At 44.6% G+C, this 22,130-nt stretch overlaps 1 protein-coding gene across 3 annotated transcripts in view; it reads left to right on the top strand.

Moving 5' to 3' along the window:
* The window catches only part of VPS53 (VPS53 subunit of GARP complex), a 126,005-nt gene that overhangs the window by 15,303 nt on the left and 88,572 nt on the right, over positions 1-22,130 (top strand). For all 3 annotated transcript variants that reach the window (XR_004523908.2, XR_004523910.2, XM_033847718.2), the window contains exons 5-6: positions 17,207-17,293; positions 20,597-20,712. Coding sequence is in view for 1 of the 3 variants with exons in the window: in XM_033847718.2 (XP_033703609.1) it covers positions 17,207-17,293; positions 20,597-20,712 (203 nt within the window). In the remaining 2 variants the exon portion in view is untranslated. The remainder of the gene's footprint in view (positions 1-17,206; positions 17,294-20,596; positions 20,713-22,130) is intronic.

The raw sequence follows: 22,130 nt of genomic DNA, 5'->3' as shown, positions 1-22,130 counted from the left end.
ACCTTTTCTAACCAGAATGTGGTGCTTGTACAAAATTAATCCAGCACAGAATTCTCCCCATTTTTTTTTTTTTTTTTTTTTTTTTTGTGGTACGCGGGCCTCTCACCGTTGTGGCCTCTCCCGTTGCGGAGCACAGGCTCCGGACGTGCAGGCCCAGCGGCCATGGCTCACGGGCCCAGCTGCTCCGTGGCATGTGGGATCTTCCCGGATCGGGGCACGAACCCGTGTCCCCTGCATCAGCAGGTGGACTCTCAACCACTGTGCCACCAGGGAAGCCCTCTCCCCATTTTTATCTGTTGAAATCATCAGGCAAAAGCTTTAATTAAATGCCCACATGTTTGAAACTTTGTGGATGAGATGAGTCAATTCAGTAAGTACATGAGCTGATATGCTTTGAAACTTACACAGCTTCCCAAGAATTAAAATGGACAGCTTGAACAGAGGTAGAAAGAAAGGCAAATAGAGGAGTGGGTTAGAAGAAGAAAAAGTTAGCATGTGAAATTTCAAGAGTGGCCATACCTTTATCAATTCCTAGTCAGCTCACTGAGAATCGCCAAGAGAGGATCAGTCATGGGGCTTCCTTCTGGGTTTCCTTCAGTGTCTTGTGTGGAGCTCGGCTATAATTTAACTATTGCATCACAGCAAGACTAAGGTTTGGGAGAGGAAGAAAATTATTATTGCCATCTTCAGTTCTGCTCACTAAAACTTTGATTTGGAAGAAGCATTAGATAATTGTAGAACCACCTCCCACCCGGTTCAGGAATCCTTTCTATCACATCTCTGACGTTTCATTTTTCTGTTTCTGCTTGGATTCTTGCAGGGATGGGGAGCTCACTACTCTGTTGTTCCACAGGACTGTATGTTCCAGTTTTGTACAGCTTTATTTTTATTTTTCTAATAAATTTGTTTTATTTATTTATTTATTTATTTTGGCTGATTGGGTCTTTGTTGCTGCGTACGGGCTTTCTAGTTGCAGCGAGCGGAGGCTACTCTTCGTTGCAGTGCACGTGCTTCTCATTGTGGTGGCTCCTCTTGTTGCAGAGCATGGGCTCTAGGCACGCAGGCTTCAGTAGTTGTGGCACAAGTGCTCAGTAGTTGTGGCTCATGGGCTTAGTTGCTCCACAGCATGTGAGATCTTCCCGGACCAGGGCTCGAAGCCGTGTCGCCTGCATTGGCAGGCGGATTCTTAACCATTGCGCCACCAGGGAAGTCCCCTGTACAGCTTTAATTGTAAGAAAGTTCTTTTTCTTACACCGAATTGAAATAGTAAAATAGACCTCAGTGGGGCTTCCCTGGTGGCGCAGTGGTTGAGAGTCTGCCTGCCGATGCAGGGGACATGGGTTCGTGCCCCGGTCCGGGAGGATCCCACATGCCGCGGAGCGGCTGGGCCCGTGAGCCATGGCCACTGAGCCTGCGCGTCCGGAGCCTGTGCTCTGCAACGGGAGAGGCCACAACAGTGAGAGGCCCGCGCACCACAAAAAAAAAAAAAAGAAAGAAAAGAAAATAGACCTCACTGTAACTTCTCACTGGTCTTAGTTCTGACAGCTGGACAGGTGTAGACCTAATCCCTGTCCCTTATTATAGCTTCTAAAATTAAAAATGGATATTATGTTCCTTTCCGAGCATTCCTTTTCCTAGGCTAACCACTCTTAGTTTCTTCAGCTCTATGATATGATTTCTAGACCCTTTATCATCCTGGTTGCCTTGAAGTTTGTCAGCATCCCTCCTGGACATGGGTAGACATACTGTGTGAACATACAGTGGGACAGTTTACCTCCTTGTTCTAGAGTGGGCTTGTTAACTTGGGAACTGGGAGTTCAGGGGGGTCTTTCAACTCCCAGAAATTAATTGTAAATTTTTATATGGATAGACATATGTCTGGAGAGAAGACTCATTGATTTTTCTAGATTTTCTAAGGAGTCTGTGACACAGTTCTTCCATTACCATGGATTGGGTGACATTTTTGGCAGGTGTATCACACGGTGGGCCTCTGCTGAGCTGTCAGGTATCTGAAACTTCCAGGTCAAGAGTTGCAAACAGATGCCCACAGAGCTAAGAAAGTTACCTAAATTGGCTCTGGCAGGTCAGGACGCATCTGCGGGCACCCATTGTGGGAGTGGATGCCCTGTCTAAAGGAGAGAGCCACAGCTCATTCCTCACCCACTGTTGTCATGTCTAAGCACAGACATGGAGTTTGCCAGATCTATCAGTTTTTCAAGAGAAGCCGGAAATTTGGATTTTTACGTGACTCTCCCAATTTTTAAATGTTGGTTTAGCGTTTTTCACAAGTACTTCAAAGGCCAAACAAAACACATCTGTGGGCCAACAGTTTGCAATATCTGCAATATTTTCTTCATACGAACTGCTTTTAAACTCTCCCCTCTTCCGTTTTTTTAAGGGATTCTTTGAAATTAAGTGCTGGACTTTATGTGTCTCGCTCTTGGTTTCATCTTGCCAGTTCTGCCTGATTGTTCCAGCCTGTTGAGACCTTCTGGAATCTTGATGACCTTCCCATTTATCATGAGCGGATTTGCCAGATGGGCCTTCTATGTCTTCATTCAAGTTGCATATGAAAAGGTTGACCAGGATGGGTTCAGAGTCATGTGGCATGCTATTAGCGACTTCTCATTTTTCTTTTCTTATCCTCATTTTAGTCAAAGTGCCAGGCCCAGGGGACAAAGGATTGTTTTTCCGGTCTTCGGTATCCGTCCAAGGCTGTGTTTCTTAATTTTTCCATGTTCTTCGTTTTCCTCAGCAAGGGAGGCTAATCATACTTGCCTTCTTCTCTTTTACGTAGAGATATCGTAAAGATTTATTAACTAAATCAGCAAAGCATGTTGCCTTCCAAGGAGAAAGTGTTCTTTGCTTTTCACCCTCAAAATTAGTATATCATCTGAGTCAGGCCTTAGAGCAAAAATAATTGTGCTCTCCAAGACCCTGAACTAGGTAGACGGACTTCACAGTACAGCACCGGTCTTCGTCATGTGGCATTATCACTTTGTAATTGTCAGCTCTCTTGCAAGACGGCTTGAATCTTCCCCTCCATCATTTCAAATATATCCTTTCTCTCATCTTTTCTTTGGGAGGAAAATGAAGCCCATCGATGGCAGAAAATAAAGGGCACTTAGTAGTAAAGGGACCAGGATTTCCCTGGTAGCGCAGTGGTAAAGACCTTGCGCTCCCAGTGCAGGGGCCCAGGTTCGATCCCTGGTCAGGGAACTAGATCCCACATGCATGCCACCACTAAGAGTTCGCATGCCACAACCAAGGAGCCGGCGAGCCACAACTATGGAGCCCACCTGCTGCAACTAAGGAGCCCGCCTGCCACAACCAAGACCTGGCACAACTAAATAAATTAATTTAATTTAATTTAAAAAATACTTTAAACTAGTAGAGGGACCATAAATAGTTTGGGGAGGGAAAAAAAAGACAACTGTCACTTGCTTCCTTCTACTGAAACATACTAAATCTGAAGCAAGTGAGCTTTTTAAAATGTAGGCTCAAATTTTTCCATTTGTGACCGAGAATGGTTAGGCATTTTTTGGTTTCTTTTAGATTTTTTTTGAATTATATTTTTCAGACTGCAGACAACACTGAATGAACTTCAGCAATCGCTAAGGTGTGAGAATGGCCTGGGAGTGCAGCACGCCTTGTGATTCAGTGGGGCAGTGCTGAAGTCAGGGTGTACTTGAGTCTTTTGCAGGGGCCAGCGCCCCTGGTTTTGACTGGGACTCTCCGCCATTCCCCAACCAGGATTTCTTCCATCGGGTGCAGAGGTCAGGGCTGGCTTGCTTTTATTTGATAAGTTGCATCCAAGTGAGTGTTCAGTTTCCCGTGCTTCTAGTGCGCTGTTGGCTGTAGTTGAGGCAAGGACTCATAGCATGTCCAGTATCGAGCACTACAGGGGCTAGGTGCGGTCGTATCACGGTACTTCATCTTTTTTACTGCCCGTGAGCCTGTATAGTGCTTTTAGGCAGAAGGACATGTCTGCTGCATATTAGAACCTCCTGCCACTTGTCCTCTAAGGTTTCTCATTTTTAGACAATCTGTAGGGAATCCAGACAGCTATCTTCTCTCTCCTCTCTATACAGGACTGAGCATTGCATTTGGATTCTCTAAGGATTGGGGGAATTGGACACTGTCCCTAATGTGACATTAGATGGCAGCCTGGTCAAATGAAAAAACCTGAGCCTTGGATTTAAAGTTTGGCTCCTGCCACTCTCTCTATCTGTGTGACCTTGGACAGATTACTTCTCCAAACCTCAGTTTCTTCATCTGGGACATGGAGATGATAATACCTACTTCAGGGTGGTGGGGATTCGAGTTAACGAATTAAAAACACCAAGAACAACATCAGGCTCAGTCCTGTTTAGCAAATGGCCGTAATACTGCTGCTGCTGGTTATGAGGTAACCATTGGACTATCCATGTTCCTAATTCTGCGCATCCAGGCATTTCTCAAGTTCCGGTGGCTTTTCCATCAGCTCCACTCCTTTCCATCCCTACTGCCCTGCTTTGAAGCACCTGTAGGTTTCCTTGCTCTGAAAGCCTCCTTACTGTCCCCTGGTGTGCTGTTCTTTGTGAATGGAAGTCGCAGCACAGCTTACCCGAGGCCCAGAATTGTTGCATCAGAGGTAGTGAAAGGATCTGTTCTCTTGTTCTGTCCTTAAGACTTACCTCAGACATTTGCCAGGCTGCCCCTCACTCAGAGTTTTAAGGCTTTAGAGAGGTGGGTTCAGGCAAGGGTGAAGGTTATCAAGGCTTCTAGCCTTTCCTACAGTGCCCGTTAATTTCCTGCACATCTGCACCCCAAAGGGAGGCTCTTTCTGGTCTCCCCATCTGCCTGCAGGTTTTCTCACGAGCACCCGGTGCAGATCTTGGAAACGAGCCTGAGAGGGGTGCAAACTGCTGACTATGCAGTTCCCAGAGGTTCCACGCTGTTGCACTAGCCCCACACTTGGCCCTTAGCAATTTGTTAAAAACCATAGTTGATTCCTTCCTGTCCGCTGGGATAGCATCTGCATCTTCCTCTTAGGCTCTGCCACATATGAAACAGTGCTTGGGTGTCCCCATCTCTTGGATTTCAGGAGACCTGGTTGCCTTCAGCTCTCTGATGGGTTCAAGAAATGTTGTGATTTTGCTGTTTATTTTTTTTCTCATTGTTAATGTTAGAGCAACACTCGAGCTTTCTGCATCTTGGGCAAAAGCACAACTGACCAGTGGATTTTCATGTAACATAGTATCAGAAGTTCAGTAATAAGATTTCAGATTCCACATTGCAACCAATCTTTAAGAATCTAGCACTCTTCCTCAAAAAACTTAAAGTAGAACTATGGTATGATCCAGCAATTCCACTCCTGGGTATATATCTGAAGAAAATTAAAACACTAATTCGAAAAGATACGTGCACCCCAATATTCATAGCTGCATTATTTACAATAGCCAAAATATGGAAGCAACATAAGGTATCCATTGACAGATGAATGGATAAAGAAGATGTGATATATATATATATATATATATGGAATGGAATATTAGTCCTGAAAAAAGAATGAAAAATTGCCATTTGCAACAACATAGATGGACCTGGAGGATATTATACTTAGTGAAATAAGTCAGAGAAATACAAATACTGTGTGTTATTACTTATATGTGGAATCTAAAAAATGATTGAATATAAGGAAACAGAAACAGACTCACAGAGTGGTTACCAGTGGGGAGCGGGAAAGGGAAGGAGCAAAATAAGGGTAAGGAATTAAGAGGTACAAACTACTATGTGTAAAATAAGCTACAAGGATATAGTGTACAGCACAGGGAATGTAGCCAATATTTTATAATAACTTTTAGTGGAATATAATCTATAAAATTTCTGAATCACTATGTTATACACTTGAAACTAATATTCTAAATTTTATGGAGTATAATCTATAAAATTTCTGAATCACTATGTTACACATTTGAAACTAATGTAATATTGTAAACCAACTATAGTTTGATTAAAAAATTTTAAAAAGAATCTACCACTTCCCAAGTTTTGATGTAGTTTCAAAAAGGATTATCAGTAAGTACCTGAAAAGGATATTAAAATATTTCTTTCTTTTCTAACTGCAAATCTGTGTGAAGCCAGATTTTCATCATGTTTTTCAACTAAAACAACTTATCACAACAGATTCAATACAGAAGCATATATGAGAGTCCAGGTGGCGTCTATTAAAGCAGACACTAAAGATATTTGCAAAGTCACAGAGACGATGCCGCTCTCTCAAGAAATTTGTTTGGAGGAAATAGAGTTATTTTTCATAAAAACATGTTATTTGTGTTAACATGTAATGGGTTTATTATTGTTATTTTTAAATGGATTAATAGATAAATTTTTTTTAACTTCTCAGTTTTAATTTCCAATATGGTATAGCTATAACCCACATAAAATCTCTTTGGGGCCCTCAGTAATTTCCAAAAGTATCAAGGGATCCTGAGATAAAAATTTTTAGAAATACTCTTTCTGAATAATATTTCAGTGTTCAATACGTAGGAATGGCAGGCAGTTCGTTCTTGATTTTAGTGACTCTAATTAGAGTATTTGTTCATTCGCTCCTACAGAAAGTCAGTGCTTTCTCCATGCTGGGCTCTCTTCTAGGCACTGGCGATAATGCAATGAACAGAGCCAAGACCCTTCTCCTCTAGAGCTGACACCAAGTGTGAAGGTCTCTCGTTTCCAAATTCTCTATTAAGGACTTATCCTCATGACCTTGGTTCACTAAGCCTGTTTGCCAGAAAAGAGATGTTGAATTTTATCATATGCCTTTCCATCTTCTTCTGATAGGAGCATATGGTTTTTCCATTTGATGATTAGCTTAGTTTTGTTTTGTTTTTAATATTTAACCCACCTTAAATACCTGCTGAGTCACAGTGTATTGTCCTGGTATGTGTATCTGGGATTTTCATTCCTGTTCAAAAACTTCATTCCTTTTTCACAACTGAGTAATACTCCATTGCATGTGTACACCACATTTTGTTTATCCATTCATGTGTTCATGGACGTGAGCAATGCCATAATGAACACTGACATACAAATATCTGAGTCCCTGCTTTCAGTTCCTTTCAGTATATACCTAGGGTGTGGAATGGCTGGATCATATGGTAATTTTTAATCATTTCAATATTTAATCTCCTTCACATTAAATGGAAATGGAGACTTTTTCCATATTGTTCTGAACTTTAATATATTCTTCCTCTAGACAAGCCTGTTTTGTCTTCATTTAATCCATACAGGCGATGTGTTTCAGATTAGTTACAGGCTTAAGTTTTTGTGTTCAGTACCTAATAATAATACTGCTGCCTTCTCTGAAAAAGAAAACTACCATGATGATTTCTTTTAGTTAGCATGTCCAGCATTTGGACTATTTCCTTCCTGACCTTAGAAACACATCAAGTCCCTCTTGTGTGCAACATGATTATTGAAAATGGTTTTAGGAAAATAGTATTGCCAAGGAGGAACACTGAAGTGTATTATTCTTCTGAGCCATCTCCATGTACATTGGCACTCTACAGGAGCCAACAAAGAAGGTCAAGCATAACTTTTGCCATCTGCTTGTTCCCATGTTAAGGGCAGTCACAAGTTTAAACTACAGTCTCTGCATCTAAAGAGGAAAATGCTATTCATCACGACTGTAGCTGCTCTGGCTGTTACCCAGGTTACTCTTGCTTTTGACTGCTGGTTGTTAGTGATGGAAGGAAAATTCCACCCTTAGTTTGAGTTTGCCCGTGAGAAAAATTGCAGTATTGCTGCTGACAAGGTGAAGCTTTCTGGGTTTTAGATCCTTGACAGGGGAAGTCATCCAGGTGTGTTTGAACAATGGATGGGAATTTGAAACTATGTTACTTCATGTAAGAACTTGACCTCCTTTTTTCTCTCCCTTCTCTCATCCATGGAAATACAGAATTTAGAGTAGCATGAATTCAATTCTGTGGTGGTTCTGTCAACATTTCCATTCATAAATCCCTATTTTCAGGAGTCTGTAACATAGCTGTAAAATGTCCTTCACTCTAATTTGGACTCTAAGGTCTCCTCTGGAAGGAGATTCGTTTTGCCAAACCAGAGATAATGCCTTTTTAGTCTGTTTTGGTTTGGTGTTCTATAGTTGTCTAAATCAAAGCTCTAAAATATACAAGACACGGTCATTCAGATAGCATTGGATCACATGCCAGGATTTCTGAATTTTGTTTCCATGGTACATTGTGGACCCTCTGAGCAGATGCTGTGTTCACCTCTAGGCATTGTATGTGACACCTAGAATTTGCATGTTGGGCAAACTACATGAGTGTCACTCTCATAATGGCCCCCAACCAGAAGGGGGATGTTTCTTCTACAGATATACTTAAAGATAGGTAAATCTGATGGTCCAAATACCATCTTCTATAAAACAGAAGAGGTGAATTGAGGAGTCTTTACCCCATCTCCGACCTAGTTACTCACCCTTGTCTTCTTGTCATACTTCTGAACTCTTCTTGTTCTCAGTCACATGAGAACAGTAGGGACAGAGAGTCAACTGTTATTGATATAATATCATTTATGTTAAGCCACGTGCTATACTTTTTTTTTTCATCGAATACTTGGAGATTCTGATATTTGGAGATTTTGGTTTCTGGATTAGCATCTTGTGGTCCAGTTCCAATACACTTGTCAGCCCTGTAATTACCCAGATCTCTAGAATGAAGAAGGTACTGCTGGAAGACTCATGTGTCATTCTTTATTGATTCACTATAAGCAGAGACACATTTTGAGTTGCTTAGGCAGAAGGTACATTTTGATTTGTTTGTCTTAATATATAGTGCTTATGTTTTATTACAATATAAATACGTTTATCTTGGGGAATGCCCTGGTGGTCCAGTGGTTAGCACTCAGCACTTTCACTGCCAGGGCCCCTGTTTGATCCCTGGTCAGGGAACTAAGATCCCATGAGCCGTGAGGTGCAGCCAAAAAAAAACCCCCCCCAAAACAAAACAAAACCAAAAAAGCAAATAAACATGTTTATCTTACGTTCTGCAAAACATTGTTGCATCGATTACTTAATCCTCACAAAGATGTGAATTAGACCAAATAGATGTTATTCTCCCAATTTTACAGATGTAGGAACAGGCTCACAGGTTCTGTGACTTGCCCCAAATTACACTGGGTGAGCTAATCACAGGTCCAGATTTTCTGATCTGGCCTTACCTGTGTATACCAAATTCTCTTTTGAAACAGGGACAAACTTTAAAAGCAGATTTGGGAGCCACTTTTTTTCCACTGCAGCACCTGGAAAGTTAACTGGTTCACAAGGGAATCCAAACAGTGACAGTGACTGTGGCCTCCTTAACCAGCTGGGCCCCTCTCAGCATGAAGAGAGGAACTCCAGGAGGGAAGGAGAGAACTGAGCACCTGTGGTCCTGAACACGTGGGACCCGATCCTGAAGGGAGGTGAAACAGGAAGAGAAAGTCATCCAGATGAAACCCCAAGGCGGGCCATAGCCTGAAGGGCTTTGGCACAGAAGGTGTCTCTGCAAAGCAGCTGAAGGAGCATCCAGAAGTCAACCCCAAATGAAGCCCTGAATCAAAACCCGTAACACAGATGAGAGTTACTGAGTGACTGCAGTGGGGGATTTGAATTTCACTTGGCAGCTGGGAAGTCCTAGCTATTTGCGGGAGATAGGCCTTTGTTAAACTCAGGCAGATTGTTCCTTTAAATGTGCCCCCATCTTCTACAGTATTGCATTTCTGTACCTTCTATTCAGCAAAGCAACTGAGACTCTTGCTTGAATTTTTCCTTCTCCGACTCCATTTGGAGTTGTTGCTTTAAATGCGCTCATCGTCAGGGGTTGCATTTCATCAAAGGAGGCTGTGCTTGAGTGCATTACCCCCTCCCCGCTATTTCAGGAGGAACAGATTTTAAGTTACAGGTGATAACAGGAATAAGCAGAACTTTAAAATCTAAATGTTTAGTCTTGTTTGGGTACTGCTGAATTTGTGTCCCAGCCCTGTCTTACAATTTTAATTTCTGGCTTGTTTCCTAAAAACAATACAAATGAACTCTTTGGTTCACATTTTCAGTGGATGTGGTTTGCAGACATCGTAAATTAAAGTAACAGGTGGAACAGAGCATTTTAACAAATAAGGTGAAAATTACTCCTTTTGCCCTTTATATTCTTTTGGTTCACAAACTTGGAAAGAAATCTGTGCTTTAAATAAAGCCCCTTTATACTCAAGGTTTCTGAATGGGCTAAGGAGGAATTAACGTTAGCACCAATGCTTTGCCTCTGATGGGTGCCCGTCTGGCATTTGACCGGGGCTGCCAGGCCTGGAAGGTACCTAGTGTGTTCAAGGACACAGAGAAGCGTGATGCTGTGCACATGCAGCCGTCCATGGCGGTGAGATCCCTGGAGCCTCTGCTCCTGTTTAGCACCATTGTGGGGAATGGGCTGCGTTGTTTTTATTGCTGAGAGTTCTTAAAGCACCTCTGCTCTAGCCGGGGATGCCTTGTTTCCATAGCAACAGCTCTCAGTGGTACCAGGCTAGCCAGTAGTGTCAAAAGAAGGGACATTCCGTAAATAGAGGCTACTTACCCATAGGTGTCTGCCTTTAGTGGATGTCACAGGGCACTTTGTTCAGGGCTCATCAGATGTGGTCGCCCTCAGCAACATTTTTGCGGAGTCCTTTGCTTTCCAAATGATCCTGGCATTCATACTTCTTTCTGTCGTTCTCATCTTGTAGTTATTTGTTTCTCGCGTATCCCTCACAAGCTCTTTAAAGATGTGTCCCCATCTGCGAACGTTTTCTCTCCGTATCTAGCTTAGTGCATATAGTAGGCACTCACTTTTTGTTGACGGGGCGAACAAAAGATTGAAACTTTTTTTTCCCCTGGAGAATGGCTCATTTACAACATGGTTCAAGGAGACCACCCTCCGATCCATGAGCCACTCTTGTGTGTGTGCCTGCTGATGTTGAACTTAACCAGCCTATTGGCAAAGCTCTAAAATACGGATCGACAACCTTTGGTTCTCAGAGGGACAGTCTCATCTGAAATGTCACACTCTATCTGGGAGATCTGGGAATAATATTAATAATTACCATTTAGTAAACCCCTTCTGTGAGCTGCATCCTCCGTCAGGATTCTCTCGACTGCAGAAGACAAAAGCCCAGCTCAAACTGGTTTAGGCAAAAGGGGGATTACTTGGAAGCCTCTTGTGTCTTGTTTTGAACAGTCAGTCTGTGAAGGAGTAGTTTCTCAGCTGGGCTTTTCAAACAGCGGAAGGTGGCCCTGGAATACAGCTCTGGGTCTTTCTGTCTGTGTCTCTCTCTGGGAGTCGGCTTCATTGTCTCTACCTGGAGACCAGCTACTATCTACCCTAATTTCACATCGTGGGGATGCCACCACCAGAGAGAGAGAAACTTTGTTTCCCAATTCGTTCTGGAAAATCACAGAAAAGCTCCAGGTGGCCCAGCTTAGGCCTGGACTGCCTCTGGGACAGCGACTCAGAACACAGTGAGAGGAAGACTCCCAGGAGGAAGGCAGTACTGAGTAAACAGTACCCAAGGTGTTTACTGCTAAGCCCTGTTTTCCTAACAACAAGTCTCTGGGTTGGGACTATTGTCCCTGTTCTAGAAATGGTGAGTCTGCGCCTCCTAGAGGTTAACTGGCTTACCAGAGATCACACAGTAAGTGGCAAGGCCGGCATTCGAATCCCAGTCTGCTGGTTCAAAAAACCCCCGCTTTTTACTAAAACAGTACATTGTTTTTCCAAATAATAGGAAGGGAACCGGCAGACAGATGTAAAGTTGGACCACAGAAATGATAGCAGAATAAGTGGGAAAATATCGTTTTCTTCCCAGTAACCTTGAATATTAGCACCTTATTTTTTTTCAAAGAACAGAATGCCATATTAGTTCTTCTGAAAATGAGCAGCCTCTTCCTCCTTCCTGTAGTGGCAGCAAATGGGATCTCAGTTTTCAATCTCTTAAAGGCTGCCCGTGGACTCACAGGATAAAGGCAATATAATTCTCTCATAGAGCAAACTGCAAAGTTCGATGCGTCTAAGAGCCAGAGGGGATGTTAATTTCTCAAGGCATTTCCATTGGCTCGGATCCGCTCTATCTACACAGGTGGCTGACACAGTGCTGGGGAGAAAAAAGAGATGAAAGAAGAAGAAAGCAGTGGGGTCTGTGCCAGGTTCCATGCTGCTTATCTTCTGCGCACGTGACCTAGTGTGGCTTTGGTAGCCTGTTCAGAGTCTGCTTCAGGAGGCAAGGAAAATTAAGAAGAATGGTTACAGTTAATGATGCACAAAAATACAGAGATAGCATAATTGGTTCTGCTGAGTCTTCTGGGTCAGCTCGGTGGGTCACCTTGCATCCCATGATTGCAGGATTTGAGTTAGTAAAGAGGACGACCACTGCCTCCTAATAGCACCCTCGCATGCAGGCTGCAGCCACGCTCCAGTGCTCGATTCAGAAACTCCGGTAAGGGTGGGTTGAAAGCAGACATTTTTGGGTGATTAGTTCTGTTTTTAATCCACATACAGCCTGGAATGGAAAAGTAGCCACATTTTATTTTAAAGAGTGTCTAGGGACAGTGCCAGAATCTTTCTTTCAGCACATTTTCTGATTAGCTAGGTATAAAAGTATTTTAGTGTTACTTAAAAATAAAATCTTAACCTTTTATAGGTCTTATGATTTTTCCAATTACAAAACAGTCCTCTTCCTGTGTGATTGATTTTTAGACATTAGATATCAAATGTTAAGGTGTGTGTTGAGAATGGACTTGCTGACGGAATGAATGCTTCAGAAGAACCTTTTTGACTCTGGAAAGTGAATTATATTAAATTTTCTCTACTTCAGTGCATTGTTATAACAAGTGAAAGTATTCCAGCCTGAAAAAAAAAATCTGGCAGACAGTTTGTCTTTCTTTAAGACTGTGAAATGTAAGATTGTGTGAGTCTCACTTGTTTGCTGAAAGAAAAAAGTGGTACCTTGAGCAGAGACAACTCTGGTAGGATGCCAGATGGAGAGTAAGAGAAAAATAGGGATAGAAACCCTTTCTCTGAGAAAGGATCGTGGAAACTTCTTCAGCCCTGAGATCTAAGTATAGAACTGGCCCTTTTTGCCTTTCTTAGCTGAATGTCATGTGTCTTAGAGTGTTTGGCCAGAACATGATGGCTACAATCCCATCAGCACATCCTTATACCATGACATGACCAGCAAGATCACAGAATTTCATGCAAGCTGTGCCCCAGAAGGTGCGCAGTTGCCGGCAAGGGCCTCTGTAGTGCTTTTCCGTGCCACGAGGCAACATGTTTTAGAAGGTTCCGGGGGGTTAGAATTTAATCACCCCTGGCAGCGTCAGGAGCCTTAGATTCCACATTAGCCAAATAGGTAACAGTTGCAGAAAATGTGATGCCGTGTTTTTGAACCACTGCTTACAGTTGTGCCTGGAGTTAGGGAAAGCCATGGGTGTCATCCTACCTCATCCAGAACAGTAGCCTCAGCACTGCTACTCTTCTGAGAAGTGCCCCACGATGTTTTTTTTTTTTTTTTTTTTTGCGGTATGTGGGCCTCTCACTGTTGTGGCCTCCCATATCCGTCGCGGAGCACAGGCTCCGGATGCGCAGGCTCAGCGGCCATGGCTCACGGCCCCAGCCGCTCCGCGGCATGTGGGATCTTCCCGGACCGGGGCACGAACCTGTGTCCCCTGCATCGGCAGGCGGACTCTCAACCACTGCGCCACCAGGGAAGCCCCCCCACGATGTTTTTAATCTGTTGGCACATGTTTGTCGAGTTCCAGCTGTGCTCCAGCTTTGGTTAGATGCTGTAGTTGAGGTGATCATATGATTTATCATCAGAGTCACTTTTGGAGTGAGAAGGAGCTAGTGGTGATTATACTGAGACAGTACTTATCAGCTGGGCCTGTCATTCTGGCCACCAGAATGGGCAATTGCCTGAACCATAGGGGATTTAAGAGTGCCATTCATATCCTTGGGCCACACTCTAAAGGGTACTTACAGCCCCGTTAGAGAGCTGGTACTTAAACAGTAAACAATTCAAGAACATTATAAAAAAGTTCTTCTCTTCCGAAACTGTCCCATTACCCACCCCCTACCCCCCCAATCAATTTCTCCTCTTCTTGTGTACTCTCTTGTCTTCTCACAATAAAAGCTTCTTGAAAAAATAGTCTATACCAGGAGTCAGCAAGCATTTTCTATTAAGGACCAGGTAGTAAGTATTTTAGATTTTATATGCCATCTGGTCTCTGGCAACTACCCATCCCTGCTGTTACGTGGAGCAAGTGGCCACAGACAATTCCTAAATGAACGGGATTGTGTGATCCAAGCTGTCATTGTTTACAGAAACAGGTGGCACACTGGGCTTGGCCCCGAGGCCATCATTTGCTGGCCCCTGCTCTCACACGCACTGTCTCCACTGGAATCACTCTTGTCAAGGTCATCAGTGACTTCCCTGGTGTCCAGTTTGGTGGTCATCCTCTGTCCTAATCTTACGTGAATTTTCAACAATGTAAGACATAATCACTCTTTTCCTCTTCCTTCCAACACTTTTGTTTGGCTTCTGTGACACCATAGTCCCTGATTTTCTCTCCTGTCACTGGTGGTTTTTCTCTTGCATCTTTCCTCCCTCCTTTTTTCTCTTAGACTGCTGAACATTGGAGTGTCCAAGGGCTCAGCCCTGGGCCATCTTCTCTTCTCTTCTTTTCTCTTCTGTCTGTACCCTCTTCCTAGGTGATTTTTAGTCCTACAGACTTAAGTGTCATCTATAAGCTGATGACTTCTGAATTTCAATTTCTCTCTTCCAAGCTCCAGACTCATATGTCCATCTTGATATCTCCACTTGATATATATGTATGTATCCCTAGGTGCAAACATGCATTTGCCCAGGCTGGTCAAAAGCCCTGGAAATAGACCTAATATCTGTGTAGCTTTCAACACCTATTATGTCATTGAGTCTTCCCAACAACACCTGAAGTAGGTGGCGTCGTCACCACTTTGCAGATGAGGAAACTGATCCCTAGAGAGGTTGCCCTGCTGGTATGTGACAGCAGAGACAGGCCTCAAACTCCTGCCTTCTGGCTGGAAAGTGGAGGGATTTCTCACTGCACCACAACTGTTTTGGGGGTGCTGAATCTGGGAGTGAGGGAGGCAGGATGGTAGGAAGCAGAGAGGAAGCAGCTGCTGAGTGAGGCACCCTCTTGGGAGGGAATGGGTTTGAGAGGGGCTGCTCAGTGAGGCCCAATTCCGTTCCATCGCCCCTTTTGATTGGTTACTACTCTTCAGATAAAACTTCCCGAGTTACGGATTTTGGTCTCTGATAGCAATGCCAGCTGTTGTTCTAAGACCAAACCTTCTGATGATTAAAATACCTCTGTCCAGGTGAGAGAAATGACAAGGATAAAAGCTTCTTTGCTCCCCAGCCTTGGTAGATATAAGTGAAGCGATCCAGCAGAGCAAATGCCCACTCCCTGCCTGTCCCAGGAGGTGGTGTGAGCCGCTGTTTATTCGACTAGCATCACCTCAGACTTGGCAACAAACGGGTAAAGGAAGCCATAACATAGTCACACGCAGAAGCTCAGTATCCTTGTCCCCAGGCGTGAAACCCCTGCAGATCCCAGAGATGAAGAAGGTCAGAAGAGAGCTCTGTCTGGGACTGAGCCACACACAGAGCGAGGAGCTGCAGGGGAAGGAAGGAGTCCCAGCATCAGGAGAAGTGGGCCTCCCGGAAACCTGGGAAAGACAGGGAGATACAATCCCTCCTTCCAACAAGGAAGGAACTTCCTGCAGCGGAAGCAGACTTAAGTTTGCTTTTTGAGCATGTTTTTCAGCCATAAAGAAAACGTGTTAGTTCATAGTCTAGAGGTAGCTCTTCTGCTGGGTTCTACTGAAGGCGGAGGTTCAAATACCTCTGTCAGGGCTTTTGACTTTCTCCCCAAGTCGCAGCTTTACTGTCCTCTTTCCTCTGTCAGGGTGTCCTCAGGGAGGCTGGCTATTTCCCCCCTGCAGGCACAGGTGGCCACACACAGCTCTAGGGCGATGCTGGCCTTGTCATTACATTTACAAAGGGTTCGGGAAGCCATGTTAGGGCAGGCCACTCTTTTTTTTTTTTTTAATTATTATTATTTTTTTGATGTGGACCATTTTTAAAGTCTTTACTGAATTTGTTGCACTATTGCTTCTGTTTTGTGTTTTCGGTTTTGTGGCCGCGAGGCATGTGGGATCTTAGTGCCCTGACCAGGGATCGAACCCACATCCCCTGCATTGGAAGGTGAAGTCTTAACCACTGGACCGTCCGGGAAGTCCCCAGGCCACTCTTAAATCCAAAATAAAGTGCGTTCAATGAAATAAAGTGGGAGTTCTTTTGGCTGCTGCCTCTTTCACCAGTACATGTGTTCTTCACGTGTGCGGCTGAGCGCCCTCTCCCCTCCCCTAATACTGCTTCCCAGACTCACGCAATTACCACTGTGGGTTGTAATGCTTTTAATCGGTGGCATCCATCTTTGTTGGTTTTTATTTCAGTGGAAACATTTAGCTCACCGTTAGGTGTAAGTATTCCTTTCTAACTTCATTTCATTGGTTTCCAAGTGGGGTACTTACAGGTGTCGTTAAGGTCTGCCCACGATTTTGGAGTCCCCATGTGCAGCTGTGACTGTTTTTTTTTTTTGATGGCATCATCTTCTGGAACTCTCAAAACCCAGAGCTTCCCCTACCCCCAACTTTGAGCCACCTATGTCTCTCTTCAGGGTTTTGAAGGTTACTGCATACGTGCACACACACACACACACACACACACACACATATACACACAGATGTGCATGTCTTATTTATTTGTTTTCATCACTGATGACAGTGATGTCATCAGTGTAGTAATCACTGATACAGAGGGAAATATGTGTGGTAATTATGTGTAGTAATCACTGATACAGAGGGAAATAGTTTAGTTTTTAAATTAAAACTTTATGATGCCACTTGGCAAGAGCTCTGAGTGTTTATTTGCCTGTATCCAAATGGTGGACTCCCTCTGCCTCTGCTGCTTCGGCCTCAGGTCTGGTAAAATTGTCAGTGCAAGTGCAGCGAAGCAAGAGAGCTTTAGGCATTTTCTTCTGAGGCTGCACTTGATCACAGTGTAGGGACCGGTGCTGCCTTGTTTTTCATTTATGCTCTTATTCTAGGCACTTGAAGAGGCCCAGAAAGCGATTCAGCAACTCTTTGGAAAAATCAAAGACATCAAGGACAAAGCAGAAAAATCGGAGCAAATGGTGAGTTCCGGTCTCTTCCGGACATTTTTGCGCCGGAAGAGGAAGTTGGCTTCTCGTCCAGTCACACTAGTCAATAGACTTGTTCTCCCTCTTCCTGCCAAGCACAGCGCCCACGTCTCCAGTGCTGGCCCTGGGACGACGTCCATTCAGGAGGTGCCGCTAGACATGCAGTGACTCACTGTCTCTGCTGCCCTGTATTTGCAGCCCTGTTTTTAAACAGGGAAAGTTCTCTTCTTCTCCTTTCCCCAAAATAGTTTCCTAGTCATTTTGGATTCCTTTCTCTAGCATTTGTTTATATCACGTGTTTCTCAGTTCAGATGTATGACATGTAACTTGGCATTGCTTGAAAACTGGACCTGGATCTGGGAGGTGGGCCGCATCCTGCCTGTGATACGTGCTGAGGGGCTTGATTAAGCTCTCCCTCTACGCAGTGCTGCCCTCGGGTGATGTGTTCAGGGACCTCCACCGACCGAGAGGCCCGCCAGTTTCTTCCACTCTTAATAAGAATAGTAACTACCTCAAAGGGATGTTGTAAGAATTAAACGTATGAAGAGCACAGAGCATAGTACTGGGCTGGGGTTAATGAACGAAAGCTATTATTAATGTCATTCTTTTCCCCCTACTCGTTTTGGTTATAAAAACACCTAAACCCTCCCAGACTTCTCTGCCTACATCTTATTATAATCTACTCAGGAACAGATCCGAGGTCACACTCCCATGGACCCTTCCGTTCTCTTCAGTGGCCATTTGGCAAGACTGGACAGGCTGTGGAAGGCGGCGGGGGCGGGCCTGGCTTCAGCGGAGGGCATGGGGCGGTGGGGTGGGAGAGGGGACAGTTGGATACCATTAGTGAGCAGCATGGCCTCTGACGTCAGACCGCCTGCCTTCAGATCCACCCTCTCTCCTTCCTCCCTGGGGGCCTTAAGCAAGTCACTTACCCCCTCTGTACCTCAGCTGCCTCTCTGTGAAGTGGAGGTAATATTTGTGTGTACATCACAGAATTGTGGAGGTTCATGAGCACTTAGGATTCTGATCTGCTAGTCTGGACCACGCTCCCTCTGGAAGCTGAGGGGGGATGCAATAACAGTCTGAGTAGACCGCTCCTAACGCCAGTAGATGTTTTATTTTAAAGCAGTCTGGGACTTCCCTGGCGGTCCAGTGGTTAGGACTCTGCGCTTCCAATGCAGGGGGCGTGGGTTTGATCCCTGGTCGGGGAACTAAGATCCCATAAGCCGTGTGGTGTGGCCAAAAAAAAAAAAAAAAAGCAGTCTGCTTCCCCAGATGGTGCTTTGCTAAAGGGAAGAAGAGGATATTTGTGGAGCTCTTTCACTGTGCCAAGCACTGTGCCCGTTCCTTTATACAAGTGATCTAACTTTGCCCTCACAACAGCCTTATGAACTCGGTTTTCCTCTCATTATTATTTTTATGATTGACCGTTTTATCAGTGAGGAAACTGAGACTCAGTGAGGCTAAGCCACTTGGTCTAGGACACCGAGTCGGTGAGTGAAAGAGCCGAGATTCAATCTGAGAACTGTCTGACTCCCAAACCTGCCACGTCCTGTTCTGTCCTTTTTTGGCTGCCCAGGGGTAACAGTTAAGGTAAATTAACGACCAGCATTCTGTTTTGCGAACCGGTCTGGCGAACCGGTGTGGCCTGAGCGCCACTTGCGTGAGCTGCCATTAAGGGCTTTATTTGGGGAATAACAAGAAGTTGGGTTTGTCTAGGGAAGCACAGGGTGTGTGATGGGGAGAGATGGGGAACACTGGGAGTGAAGGGACCAGTGAGCTCCGGTGCAAAGCAGCGAGGGCCCGGAGGAGGAACAGAAGGGACAGAGTCTTGAGATGAGGCAGAGGAAGAATGTTCCGGATTTAATGACTGACTAATGATGCAGGACCTGCAGGAATGAGAAGACTGGTAGATGACGCTGACTTTTAACACAGTAGTTGAAGACCCCTGATGCTAGTGCTGGAGCTAAGGAACCCAGGAAGAAGTACAGGGATTTTTTTTTTTTGATGGGAAAGAGAATGATGATTTATTTCAGAGTTGGAAGGGTAATTAGATTATAAGGCCGAACTCCTATATCTAGTTTATTATATCAGTCTTGATCGTCTCTCCCCCCAGACTCAGTTATTTGGTAAAAGTGTGGTAGGTTCTTCACCTCTTCCCCAAACCCCCACGATAGAAATAGAGACATTTTGGTGGCCTGAGGGTCACAGAGAGAGCAGGCTTGATGGGCCAAGTCCCCGTGAAAGACGCTTTCTCTGCTAGGATCCAGGTCAGCCTTGCGGCTTTGTAGGTGTGGATCTCAGCTGTACAGGTCGTGACCTTTACTTCATAACTCTACCCAGGATGATCAAACTCTAAAAAATCAGGTCATGTGAATTTAACTCACTACCGGCCTTTTTCACTTTTAATGGGAGACCTATGTTTCCAGTAACTAGGATGTTTGTGCCTGGTATCCAGGGCGCTCCCTTCCCTCCGGGTGTCATAGAACCTGGGGAACCTAATTGCTCTTCAGAGAGTTTCTTGTTCAGCATGGACTCAGGCAGTTTAGTGGAAGAGTCCGCCTGGGTGTTAGTAAAGGTGGAGAATTGTTCCCACCTCACTACTGAATGTACTTTTCTAGTGACTTAAATACACTTACGTTCCCAGCTACAGAGTTTCTTTCTCTTGGACCCGCTGGATCAACACTGTTGGCATTTTACTCCCCTGATGGCCATCTGTCTCCCTGAAGGCTCTGCTCTTAATGATGTCATGTTAAGCTTACTTTGCGGGGGTTACATTTCAGTCTTCTTGAGATTTGAGGAGAAATCTGGAGACCGGATAATAAGCCCTAGATCCACGAATAAAGCCCATCTCAATAGAATTAGCTGAGTCATACTCTGCTATCCATTTTGTATGGAACCTAGTAACCCCGGTGCCAGAAGGCATACTTCCCTGACCTTGTTCAGGAGGAGATCGGCGTCCTTGGCTGCCGGACACCGTGTGCTCCATACTCAGTCACCATGTGGCTCACTCCTCTTTACTTGGGGTGAAGAATAAAGTTCATTTCATTCTCACAACTGAGGATTTTGTAACCCTGGGTAAAGTCTGCTGAAGAAATGCCCAATTAAATGTAAACGGGCTGATTGGAAATTATTTTGAGTATGTATTGGGAGGACACCTGTGTTTTCTCCGAGGGCTAACGCGAGGTATGTTTGTCCCTATTTCGTTTGCATTATTTTCTCCGGAGGCCACTGGCAGACCGGTTGACGTCTGTTTTAACCCTCCTCCTTTTTCTCCTGTGGTTTTTCACTGTTTAGGTGAAGGAAATCACCCGCGACATCAAGCAGTTAGATCACGCCAAACGCCACCTGACCACCTCGATCACGACGCTGAACCACCTGCACATGCTGGCGGGCGGCGTTGATTCCCTCGAGTAAGCACGTCAGCGGTCCCTTTCAGGTCCACGGGAAATAAATGTATCAGAGGAGATGGCACCGTAGGTTTATTTACTTCTCAGCCAGGAGAGTCTCATCATCCTGGCCCACTTCCTGCAAAGCGGTCTCAGATGTTTAGGCACCACTTTGGCTTTGTGCCCTCGGGTGCTCAACGTGTAACAGACACCCGAGACTTTGAGGTGAGGGGCAGGTGAGTCTGAAGGGGCCCAAAAAGCATGTGGAGAATGACTTCAAGAGCACAGGTCATTTCCATGTGGTAGATCTCTACCACGGAGGCTGACGAGGCAGTGTAGGGCTGTAATCACGCCCCCAGCCTGCACGTTGGCAAGTTTTCCTGCTTATGTTGGGCTCAGTTGCACTGTCGTTGAACATGCCTTATGGAAACAGATCCTTGTACCCACTTCTTTCTTTTTTTTTCCACCCACTTGTCCAAAGGCAGAAGCTTTCTGTTTGGCTTGTAGGGGAACTATAGGGAATGGTACATGAGAACATGAGAAACAGTATTAAAAGGAAGAGTTGGTTATTGACCACAATGAAGCAGCCCAAAGGCCTCCTTTCCTAGAAGATTCTGATATTCCTGTTCACTTTTGTGGTCTGTCTCATGAGAATTGCCCCTGTCCCAGCCTCAGTGTAATCTCATGTGTGGATAAAGAAAGAGCACCTCCATAGGAATTTAGACACAGTGTCCAAAGTTGGGGGAAGTAGGGGACAGACTCCTTCCTGGTCTCTCCCAGAGATTGCATGGTCTTCAGTGAACCCTGGCCTGTTCTCCTGTGAGCAGTGATCGGAGAGGACAGCAGGCCCATAGGAGACTGGAAGAGCAGTGTCCTTGTCCCTTTCCCCAGGTGCTCAGTGCTTTCCAACAAACCAGCAGACCAGGCAGTGATAGCAACGTAACTCCTTGGCTTGAAATTGAGCCTGTCTTTTTAAATGCCTTGTAAAGGAAGTCATAAATTATACGTTTAATTAAAAAACCCAATCCTAATGAAAATTTCAAATCTAATCGTTTGTTCCTTCCTTGCTGTGTGTAACTGTTGATTTTATCAGCATCCTTTTATTTAAGCTTCATTAACCTTAGCAGCAGGGAACCTAAACACACCTAAACATACACAGAGTTGCTTAACATTGGCTTAAAGTCTACAGATTTGAGTTAACATGTAAGTGCATATACATGCTCTTTGTTGTGTCCTGAGATATGTTTGGTTTGCTCAAATGCCGTAACCCTCCAATAATAACATCCCGACCCCTGCTGTCTGTCAAAAGCCAGCTGATCCATAATACCCAAATCCCAAATCCCAAATCCACAGTCTTCCCAGATTCCCCTTCCCCCGCCCAGGGAGACTCCATCACTCACACATTCTTTCCTACGTCCCAGAGCACGTAACTTGGACTTCTG

The sequence above is a fragment of the Tursiops truncatus genome, chromosome 20 (assembly GCF_011762595.2).
Source record: "Tursiops truncatus isolate mTurTru1 chromosome 20, mTurTru1.mat.Y, whole genome shotgun sequence".
NCBI classification, from domain to species: Eukaryota; Metazoa; Chordata; class Mammalia; order Artiodactyla; family Delphinidae; genus Tursiops; species Tursiops truncatus.
The sequence above is the reverse complement of the archived record's forward strand: the minus strand, read 5'-3'. Positions and strand labels throughout refer to the sequence as shown.